Source organism: Tribolium madens, unplaced genomic scaffold (genome assembly GCF_015345945.1).
Source record: "Tribolium madens isolate multiple individuals breed KSU strain unplaced genomic scaffold, Tmad_KSU_1.1 Scaffold_20;HRSCAF=117;Tcas5.2_LG4, whole genome shotgun sequence".
Classification (NCBI taxonomy): Eukaryota; Metazoa; Arthropoda; class Insecta; order Coleoptera; family Tenebrionidae; genus Tribolium; species Tribolium madens.
This window is the reverse complement of record NW_025400985.1, coordinates 12303174-12315045: the sequence shown is the minus strand read 5'-3', so window position 1 is coordinate 12315045 and position 11872 is coordinate 12303174. Positions and strand designations below refer to the sequence as shown.

The 11872-nt window shown below is 34.4% G+C and overlaps 2 protein-coding genes across 2 annotated transcripts in view; both read left to right on the top strand.

The window, feature by feature from the left end:
* LOC123004911 overlaps nucleotides 1-4660 on the top strand; it is a 6328-nt gene extending 1668 nt beyond the window's left edge. The window contains exon 2 of the mRNA XM_044398437.1: nucleotides 2529-4660. Within this exon, the coding sequence (XP_044254372.1) occupies nucleotides 2529-4466 (1938 nt within the window). The 3' untranslated portion in view covers nucleotides 4467-4660. The remainder of the gene's footprint in view (nucleotides 1-2528) is intronic.
* A 70-nt stretch (nucleotides 4661-4730) lies between these two features.
* Nucleotides 4731-11165, top strand: LOC123004902. Its single transcript, XM_044398421.1, has 17 exons — nucleotides 4731-4867; nucleotides 4912-5097; nucleotides 5142-5427; nucleotides 5473-6145; nucleotides 6192-6460; nucleotides 6506-6989; nucleotides 7042-7141; nucleotides 7189-8133; nucleotides 8180-8289; nucleotides 8337-8685; nucleotides 8731-9105; nucleotides 9151-9359; nucleotides 9404-9817; nucleotides 9865-10236; nucleotides 10282-10435; nucleotides 10480-10766; nucleotides 10815-11165. The coding sequence occupies exons 1-17, from the start codon at nucleotides 4747-4749 to the stop codon at nucleotides 11133-11135; spliced, it is 5655 nt and encodes a 1884-aa protein (XP_044254356.1). The 5' UTR covers nucleotides 4731-4746; the 3' UTR covers nucleotides 11136-11165.
* Nucleotides 11166-11872: the final 707 nt, after the last annotated feature.

Genomic DNA, 11872 nt, shown 5'->3' with positions numbered 1-11872 from the left:
TAATATTTTTATAACAATTTATTGATTTTTGACTTAGATTGCAAAATCTTCTTAAATGCTTGAAAATGACACAAATGACATCATTTTGGTTCACATTCTGGGGTTTTTCTGTTTGTTTTTAACAAAATTTTGCAAAATAATTTTGTCTGTAGCTAAAAAATAATATCATTTTTCACTTAATTTGATGATTTTTTGTTTTTTTAGCGAAATCTTGCAAAGAAACTGTTTTACTACAAAAACTTGCTGAAAAGTATTTTTAACCAAACTCTGTGGTTTCTCTGCTTTTTATTTTGTTTTTATCAAATCGAGTGAGACAAACAAAATAAGATCAATTTGAATATATTATTTTCTGATTATTAAATGCGTTTGGACAAAATTAACCAAATAAGTAATAATTAACAATAATAAAAAATTTTTTATTTAATTTTGTAATTTTTCACAGCTGAACAAGTTCAAGGCTAGAAGAAGTCTCAATTTTCAATTTTAAACCTCCACCAATTTTAAAATAATGAAAAAATTGTATAAAGAAGATATTTATACTAACTAACTACTGTATCGCTTAAACTTGTTTTCAAAAATGAGGTATAGAACTTATACAGCGTGATTTTTATCTAGTCATGGAATTTACATGTAAAATAAAAAATGCCGCTTTAAAAAATATTGAATCTAATTAACCTCAAATGTTAATTTATTCAATGTGTGTACAGCTGTCACTGTATACAGAACTATCTGATTCAAAAAGAGTAGAGCGGCACAGAAAAATTTACATGTAAAGAAATTCTGTAGGCGACTAGGTAAAAACCACTTTAAAACGTGTTGTATTTTTTTTAAAGAAACATCTAATAATTTTTACGTTTTGTGCCTTTTACCTTTGAAGTTACATTTTTATTGGTCAATTTTGTTTTGTTTTTGATAAGATTTAATTCTTTAAATGAAAACATTGTGTTTTTTAAAATGTTACACAAAAACCAAAAAAACTAGAAAAACTGCATACTTTAAAGAAAAAAGTACAAATTTTTTAACCGTATAATACACATTGCAACCACGATGATATAAAATTGTGTTAAAAGTTAAATAACCTTAAAAACGTAAATGAATTTTTTTTTTTGAATTTTTTAAATCACTTTTTGAAAAACATGAACATGAACAAGTTGTCGGATTTTTACTTATTTTTAGCAGGTTTCCAATAATATCTTTCTACATAAACTATAATTTTTAAAATCAATAATGACTCGGTATTGCAAAATCTTCTTATGTTCGAAAAAGGCAAAAATGACATCATTTTCGTCTCCATTCTGTGATTTTTCTGCTTATTGTCAACGAAATTTTGGAAAATAATTTTGTTTTCAGCTGAAAAACGCTTTAGAAATTCAAAAATAATATCATTTTCGACTTAATTTGATGATTTTTGTTTTTTAGACTAAAATCTTGCAAAAAAAACTCTTTTAGTACAAAAATAAAAGTCAAATTTTCTGGTTTCCCATTATTTATTTTATTTAATTTTACTAAAATAAACCAGTTAAATCGAGTGATACAAACAAAATAAGATCAATTTGAATTTGTTTTCCTGATTATTAAATGCGTTTCGACAAAATTAAACAAAATATTAATAAAAAAACAATAATACAAGCTTATGTTTCTTAAAGACCTTAGATTTTTTACGTTTTCTGCCTTTTAAGCTAATATTTTATTAGTAAATTTTGCTTTGATAAAGGTTTGATGTTTTATAAAAAAAATTACTCACAAAAATTGAACTAGAGAAATGACGCGATGTAGTATGTAGTCAAATACTCGTAAAAAAGTACACATTTTAAGCCTATAATATTTATTTTAGCACATTTTAATTACGGTATTAAAAATTAAGAAATGTGTTGAAAGTTACATAATTAAAAAAAAAACATTTTTAGTTTTTAGGCTGTTAAATTGCTTTTCGAAAAACATAGACATAAATGTATTAGGGTGATATATTACTTCTATTTTTGTATATTATTTGTTATTTTTGTTGAAAATTGGGATTCTAGTTCCAGGATAGTAATACAACCGGCGACAGCCTTAGTTAGGCAAGACTTTTTTGAAAGTTGAATGATTATTGATGATGGTGTCATTGTTTTATTGATCGTGATCCGCTATGTCAATGCAATAAAGATGTGTCGCGTAGGAAGTGTGTCAGTTTAATTATTTACGGCAATAAGACACGACTTTACCATTTAAGTTCGGCTATTACAACATTTTACAGGTTTGTGTTAACCTTAAATGATATTCCAATTATGTGTGTCAGCTATTTAGACATCAGGAATATCCAGTTAGTCAACGACCTGTTAGTAGCTACAATAGAATTAGTAAAAACAAAACACCAGAAAGAGAAAGTGATGAGCGGAAAACGCAAACAGAAAGTATTATAATCGAACAATTATTATAATAAAACGAATTAAGAAACATTATAAATCCAGGTTAATTTCAATAAACCGGTTGACCTAGACACTAAACTGCAAAAAAGGGAGAAAGTTTTCTCATTTACTTATTTCCAGATGCGAATTTTGCTGTGGTCAACACTCGTCCTGGTGCACTCCCACCCAGCCCAAAAACTCAAATTGCCCGATCTTGATGTTTCAACACCGGAAGAAGTGAACAGTCTGGAACGCGAAGAACCACTCAGTCGCTCCATTGACCCACAAAGCAACATCATCGATAACACAGTGCAAGTAGTCGAAGAAATACTCAAGTCGGACCCAACACTTCCTCGTTTGACCCGTGGCGAAATTTTAGACTTGTTGGAAAACATCACAAATTCCGACGATGAAAAAATCAAGTTTTTGGGGCGGAATCGGGACCCCAAAGCTGTGATGGTAGTCATGCCATATACACCCACCAATGATAAAAATATGGAAGACTTGTATACTAAGGCCCCTGTGACTCATATAATCGGGGCTGAGCCTTTTAAAACCAAAGAGGAGGCGGACAAAGTGAAACACTCGAGGAGAAGACCACCGGTTCAATTCAATGACACTGATAATGATTTGGCGAAGAAACCACTTTTTTCGGAAGAAAAGAAGAAATATTCGGCTAGTATCAGTGAGAAGGTCACCAAACCAACCATTCCGCGAAACCAAGTGCGAAGAAAACGGCCAGAAGCCACCACGGAAGCTCCAAAACCATCACCGATAACCACAAAATCGCGCCGACCTGTCAGAAGACGCACCACAACCGCTCCAACCACCTACCACCCCAACCACCGCTACCCCGAAGACTCCCTTCCCAGTCAAGGAATTCGCATAATTGAGTCACCAAAACTAGCCCAGAAAAACGACGTTTCACTCCCTGATCTCGATTTTGAAGAAAATGTCAAACATGAAGTCACAGAAGTTCCGCCAAAACCAGTCATTGAGGAAATTATGGTACCGGATAATTTGAAAACAGTTATGAAGGACTTGAATTTGGAATCAGCTTTAAAACCACAAGCGGAACAAACCCGGATTAAGGACATTTTAGCCTCAATCCAGGTCCTGCCTGGTACCACCACCACAACCACGACTGAAGTACCAAACGCAGAAATGGTTGCGGATTCGTTAAGTCCAGAAATGCGCGATCTTTTGATGAGCTTTGGCTTGTTACCAAACCCAAAACCGACTGAAAAACCGACTCGCGAGGATCAGTACTATCCTGAAAAAGCTGAAGTCAAGCCTGAATCGTATATTGGCTTCAAGCCATTGCCCGATGATGGGCCAAGTCGCGACGATATGGACGCCCTTCTTGCTTCCTTCGGGTTAGGGCGGAGTGCTCGACGAGGAAAAGTCCTGAAAGCTGAAAACCGCAGTGACAAATCAGAGGAAAAGTACAATCTTGACATGATTCCCGAACATTTGAAAGGAGTTATCACCGATTTGGGGATTGCTCAAGAACGCGACGGGAGAAAAATTCGTACCTCATCGGAAAAACAACACGTTTTCAATCCTGATAACCAATACGCCACTGAGGAAGAATTGAGGAAACTTGAGCGCCTCATTGGGATGATCAAAGAGCTGGAGAAAATGAACGGAACTGCTACGGAAGAAGACTTGAAGAAATTTGACTTGGAAGGCTTGAAAGAACTTGTCAGTAGTCTAAATGGGGAAAATAAAACCGAAACTTTGGACCAAAAAGAATTTGACTCGCCAAACCCCAATAATTTCGACGTAGGTCTTGTTAAAAACGAAATCAAAAGACAGGAAAGTACAACTAGTACTACGAGTAAACCGGAAGCGGAAACTCCGTCTTTGACAGCTTTGGAGGAGTCTTTCGGTGGAAAAACTGAAGCGCCGACCGAACCACCAGTTCCAGAAACCACAACTCGAAAAACTGGTTTCTACTATTTGGTCGATTGGAACACATTTTTGGACATTGATGACACGAAAGGGAAACGGGTTAATTTGAGGTTCCAGCCTACGATTGGTGACCCCAAAAGGTTCTTGTCCGTTAGTGTACCCTGAACTGATGCTCAATTATTTATTAATTTTAAGATTGTACATAGTTAAAGTAGCAAACACGAGATTGGTGTGGAAAGTRTTCTTTAATGTACTCCACTTATTTACAAACTGAGTGAAAATATGTTATTAAAAACTKGAAATTTTTAAACACCACTTTTCACTGTGTTTCTGTGGTAATTATTAAATAAAATAGTTGACGATTTGTTTTATTGAACCTACCCTAATCACAAAAACTGGCCTTCCCCCGATAAAATTATCTCTACCGGTTTTATTCTTTTCGTAAATGTGTGTGTGCAAAATGCTGTTGTATGTAATTTTAGTGTTTGCATTTTTTTTTAATTGTGCGAGTTTGGAACATGTTTGGCATTCTTATCAACACAATCCCAACCACCAAAACCGAGAAGGTAACAATTTTTTCTCTGATTATGTAATTSAACGAATTTTTTAGAACTCAGAATCACTAATATCACAACTGATGACCAGTTTAAGTTCAATTATGTTGCAAAAAGTTGGAAAAGTCTGTGTGATGACCAGATTTGCTATCTTGTCGGTCTTTTAGACAAAAACGTGGTCATTTCTATCGTAAGMCTCAATGAGGACAAAAACCAATTTTGGCAAAAATCACAAGAAATTAGTAAGTTTTTGATTTTCTCACACCACAAACTTATTTTGTAACAGATTTAGGAGAACAAATCACCGACGTTGCCATTTTCCAAAACTGGAATTCGAGTTTGCAAAATTCTGAAACCATAATTGTGATTGCGGTAATCACTGAATTGCTTTGGTATAAACTCGACGAAACCAACTCAACTCTATTTTGGGTCTGGCCCATTCGCAAAAATATAACTCACATCAACTTTTTCCAAATGGATTTTGACAACCACTTGTTGATAATAAATCAACACTTATCTCAAATCACAGCCGATTTATACCAAATTGAACTGAAAAAATCACCTAATTTTTGGTAATTATTTTCAGGAATCGCAATTTTTCCCTAGTTTCGTTTCAGGCTCCGTCAGAAATTGCCCTTGTCTGATTTTGCMCACAGTTCCAGTGTGATCACTTCAGGCCCTGATTTTTTCCTCGCAATTCCGCAAAAATCACTCAACCATTTATCAATTTACAAAATGAGTGATAATCACTTTATTAGTTACAAAAATTTGACCAGTGGTGGCATCACCGACGTTGTTGCCTTCACCTGTGGGCATAAATCTTTTCTTGCCATTAACGGCATGAATGCGGGCATTTACCGTTTAGTTAAAGGGAATTTCCTGAAAGAAAGTTTATCCAATAGTCACTTCAGCGGTGTGAATTTCTGGTTGCCTATACATTTGTCCGTTTACGGAGACGATTTCATGTTGATTGCTCAACGTTCGCTGTTGCACGGAGGCCATAAATCTTTTATCACCGAAATAATCACGTATAACGGGGATAAATTCGAGGAACATGATGATATCCATTGTGTGTATTACGGGGAAGAGGTTTTGGGTTTATCTTGTTTGCCAGGTGAAGGTGGCATTGAAGGGTCCGCTTTGATGAATATTGATAATAATTTGGGTCTGGTGGTACCAMGGAAAAACCGCTCAAGCGACGTGTTTTTGTTCAAAATTGAAATTAGACAAATTTCAAACCCTCTCGACCAACAATTAGAAGAGTTTATTAAACGAAAGTCTGAAATTAATGTATGCATCTGTGCGTTATTTCTAGTCAAATAAATAGCTTTTGTAGAATTTGATTAAAGTTCAAGAAGGAAAATACAAAGAATTAGTCGCAAAGTCGCGACAGGTGTTTAATTTGGATTCAGTTAAAGCAAAATTGGATGAAATGAATGCAAATGTTTTGATTATGAAACAACAATTCGATGCAAGTCCCACTCATTACAATTCAGTGACTTTTAATAACGTTGTTGAAATCAAAAGTAACGTAACAGCTGAAGAAGTTCAAGTTGAGGAAATTGGTGAAGAGTTGGCGGATACTCTTCTTGAAGATATTGTTATGTAGGGCCACAAAAGTGTTAAAATTCGTCTAATTTATTGTTTTAGGAGAGATAATATTAGTGCAATTTCTAGTCAAAAATTTTTCAAAAATCTGGAAACTGAAGATTTGCTTTTTGATAATGTCAACGGAATTAACTCAAATCAACTTTTTTTTGCTACTGATAATRTCACAATTGATGGTGATTTGATTTTAGAGAAGCCTTTATGTGTTTTACAAGATGTTGCAACTAGTAATGTAAATGGAGCTAAATTTGAAGACCAAGTTATCAATTTGGAGTCTCCTATTTCGCAAGAAATTATTTTTGAAAGTGTGAAAACAAACAAAGCTAATGTTCAAAAATTAAACGATCAGTATATCCCGTCAGAGGCACAAATTAACGAATCTGGAACATTTGAATTTGAGTCACTTTTTATTCCACAAGATATCACAGTTGAAAAAGTAAATGGTGACGATTTCAACAATTTTTTGCACCAATTATGTCTTCGAAATATCAGAAATTATGTTCCTGGATTAGTTAAAATAGAAGGGGTAATTGTGTTTCATATTCAGGATTAGGTAAGTGAAAAACTGTATTTTTCAGGATGTAACCGTTGAAAGAGACGCCAAAATTGAATATTTGAACGACTTGAAATTTCCACTTGAATACGTTTTTTTAGATAACACTTTTCCAAATATAACCGGTAATTATTGTAAATTTATTAACTTGTGGTACAATTTTTGGTATTAGGGGTAAAAACTTTTAACAAATTAATCACCCCTGAAGTCCATTGTGAAGGAACCATCAATGATATCAATACATCACAATTTATCACTCTTACAACTGACCAAAACCTGCCAGAAACTACAACTTTCAAAAACCTGAAAATAACTGAAAGTCTTAACGTCGACGGTGAAATAATAGGCGAACATGCGAGTAAATTCCTCCCAAATCCCACTCTCCTGAAAACCGATTTTGTAACGGCTAAAACCCACTTCAAAGATTTAGAAGTCGAAGGAGTGATTTTTTTATCTGAAAATTTCAACGGGAAAAATTTCAAGTCAATGTTGAGCGATATCGTGTATTCTAGTGAAGAAGAACCATTTATTGATGGATTGAAAACCTTCCCTGAAGGATTAACAGTTCGCAAAAACTTAATAATTAGTTCAAATACTGTCAATAATATAAATTTGGCCAAAATTGTTACAAAAAACACGGATCAGGTTTTAAATTTGAGTGTCCTTGACGGAATTGTCACTTTTGGTAATGTTGAAATTGGGGGACTTTACAATTCTGTTAATATCACAAAACTGGATGAGGAATTAGTCAAGGTGGACGGAGAGCAATACATTTCTTCGACTCTAATTTTTGAAGATGAGTTAACTGTTAATGAACTTGAGGCTAAAATTGTGCGCCAAAAAGACCGATTTTTCGGGTCACTCGATGCTGAAAACGTTGTGGTTGAGGGAAATTTTCAGGGTGAAATACAAAGTTTCAGTTTGGGGGAATTTAGCAAAAATCGAATGAGTTTCACTGAAGATCAAACAGTGGAGGGTGTTTCAGAAATCGGTCATTCTTTTGTTACTTCAGTTTCAGCTAAAAAAATTAATGACGTGAATCATGACGAATTTAGTTCAGTATCAATAAACCAAAAACTGAAATCAAAAATTCTAACCGGGAATTTGGAGATTACAAGTGAGACTTATTTTTTTTCAATATTTTTCTGAAATTCCAATTTTAGACTTGTATGCAAAATCGCTCGAAATTGATAAAATTGATAACAAGTCAACTGTGGGTCTTGGCGGAGCTTTGGACATCAAGAAACACAATTTAACAAACCTGASTTTCAATGTAAAACAGTTGTGGAAATTGACAAAAATTTGTAATTATTTTTTCAGGACGATGTACATTTTGAAAGTGTCGAAATTGAAAACTTTGGTGGTGTAAATTTCAACAAATTTGTTACAAATATTGTTTACAAGAATGAAACAGACGTGACTTTTCCTCACACCAAAATCTTCCTTAAGGGTTTCACAGTCAGGAAACTGATAGAATCCCAAAAAATCAACAACGTGTTTTTGGGCAATATTTTAAGAAAGTACGGGGTTCAAGAAATTACAGGTCCAGTTACTGTTGAGGGAAATGTCCAGTTTGGTGAAAATATCAYTGTTAATAACATCAATAATACTTCGATTGAAACAATAACCGATTTTTTCCAAGTCAATAATAATCAAATTTACTTAAAAGGTGAGTCTTGTGGTTTGCTACAATTTTGGTCAAAATTTATTCCAGGAGACGTTCTTTTTACCCGTCTACCTCACATCCACAACCTCCACATCAACTCGGTTCAGGAATTTTTAGACGGCATTATTTACACCGACGACAATTTTAAGATCCAAGGCCAGACCACGTTTGAAAACAACGCAAACTTTGAAAAAAACATCCGAGTGATTGGGAAAATCAACAGTATTGACCTTCCGGCATTTGTGTCTGATATGGTAATGATCACGAAGGACGCCTCCATAAAGAGTTCTGCGAGATTCACTAAACCTACTTTCATCGACCACATGATCGTAAACAATAATCTCAAAACGCACGACTTGAACAAAATCAATCTCACCTCTTGGATGGATGACTCAATTTTTGTTAACAAAGGATTCATGAAAGGTTTGTGACAAGTTAAAAAAAATCAACAAAATCGGTAATTTCTAGGCAAATTTATCTTTGAAAATGTCACAATTGTTGATAATTTACAAACCGACTTTATAAACGATATTAACATCAACACTTTGGTGCCATTAAGGACTCACCARAACCTAACACAATTATCCTTCAATGCAGTTAATTTATTCAAGGATTTGCCTGTGGRCAACTCTACCAACTTTCATAACTTACCAAATGAGTTTGCCAACWCTGTCCTGGTAAGCCACAATTTACACCAAACTCAAATGACCCGAAGTTGTAGATTAATACCGAGCAAGAAATTRATTCAGATGTTGAATTTCTTGGGAATGTTTTTATCGACAACTTGGAATTATCATCGATTAACRGAATCGAAACGACTCGTTTTGTTACAACAAACACCGACCAGGAATTAACCGGGATTTACCATTTTACGTCTAAAGTCAACATTGGAAACGATTTAATCGTTCAAGGTTTAGTCAATGGGATTAATATCACGGAGTGGGATTCAGAAGGGGTTAAAATATCAGCACCCTATGTGCAAAATATCACCAATAATTGGGTCATCGATCAAGATTTGGTCCTCGAAGACGAAACCACCGGTTTTGGRTCAATTAATAGCCTCAATTTTAAAAAATTCAGTCACGAAATTGAGGAAAAACGGAATTATAAATACGCCATGGAGAAAGCTCTCGTTGTATGTAGTATTTTTAGTTAATTTTTTCAAGTCATAATTGATTTCAGGACGATTACACCAATATTTGCAAAGACTTGACTTACATGTATGAACGTTTACAAAACCAAATTTACAAATTCAATTACTTGGAAAATCTACAAATGCTCAATTTCCAAAACCCCATCGAGCACGTTTTTAGTTTTGAACACCAAAACAAAGYCWAYTTGTTGATAAGTGAACGGARAAATTGCGAGTCTCATTTATTCACTTTTGGTGAAAAATTCCGTTTTGTTCAAAGTCTTCACTTTGGTTTAGTTTCGCAGATTATTTCAGTGCGTCTCCACAATTTATTTTATTTAGTCATACGTAATCAGGCTTTCTATTCAACTTGTAAAGTTCAAGGGACCAATCTTTGGCAAGTAATCGATGAACATTTCGTGGTAAGTTAATCAAGTTTAGATAAATAACACGAAGAAACGTTTCAGCATGTTGCAAATATCGAAGATCAAGATTTGTTGCAAGAATCTCTAGCACCGGGGATTTTTTACGGCATTAGTGGCAACGAAATAACCGAATTTAAAGTTTTATCAGAGTTAGACACTCTTGTCACAAGAACCAGGAAGTGGAAAGTTGATGAAGGTGAAGATAATTATTGTAGGAGTGATTTTGCAATTTTATTTCAGACAACTTGGCATTTGTTCCTAGAGGCTTAGCTACCGGCTTAACGTTACGGACAGGAAGAAAATTAATTAGATTGCATCGTGAAGACCCCATCGTCGAGGATTTCAGCTACGAGACTGAAAAAATAATTAGAGGTAACTGTACTGAAGAATTCAATCCGTTTTTCCCCGGTCGTAAAGGCAGTGATCTTGTTGTAATGAAAGTCGGGATTAGAAGCAATAAAAGGAGTTTACTCGCTGTTGCAAGTCACGAGGAGACCAGTGTTAGGGGCAGTTTAGATTTTATTAAGGTATTTAACACATTAATAAATTCCAAGCAATCTTTTTTTTTTCACCAGATTTACGAAGATGTCTTTGAGGGGAAAATGTTTCATAAGGTCGCGACTTATAAACCGTCGTCTTTACTCTCATTAGAGTTTAAAAGTGGGGAAACTTTTCTAGTTTTTATGGAAGATCAAAGTGTTTTACAGGTGTATGAATATAAAGGGATTGAAGGATTCAAACATAAATTATCCTCAAAAATTGAAGGCTCGAAATTGATTACAATTGGGGTTTCAGAGCGGAGACTAATAGGAGTTGTTGATAAGAATAAACTAAGTTTTATGGAAGCTGTGATGTTGGGAAACCAAATCGAGGAGAATTTACACTGTACTTTGTAATCTCTATTAATAAAATCTATTGTTATCAAGTTTAATTATTTCAATCACCCTTCGCTGATGAGTCAGCGTCAGGATTAAATTTCCTGCAACCCCTAAAACAATGAACCCTAGGGTTTCAGTCTCAATATTTGCGAGAATAAGTGCACTGACTTCTCCACTTGACTGCAGACAAGGGTTAGTAAACCCGTTTTAGTTTTTTTTTAGGAAGTGAGGTGTTACTGAGGTATTTATTATAACACAAAGAAGATTTTTTAGTAGAGAGGTTTATTGTTTCCCGTCATGAAACGATTAGGAAAAATCGACATTCCTGACTGAATCATGCGAGTGTAAGTAACTGAAATGAGGTTTAATATACGTGACTGAGGAGGAAAAGGCGATGGGGAGGCTACAAAGCTCGAGGGAATTGTATTACGTGCAAGTTATCAACTGGGTTTTTTATTTAGTGAAGGATAATTACATAAAATTTTGTATTCGCATAAAATGTAGGCCAAAAACGGCTTTTTTCTGGTGTTAGGCCAATTAGCTATTCCTGAAGTTCACAATTTATCACTCTTACAACTGACCAAAACCTGACAGAAATTACAATTTTTGAAAACCTGAAAATAACTGAAAACCTTAACGTGGACGGTGAAATAATAGACAAACATGCGAGTAATTTTAAATTTCAATCTCCTGAAAACAACTAAAACTTATTTTACAAATTTGGAAGTCAAGAGTATGCTATACAATACGTGTAA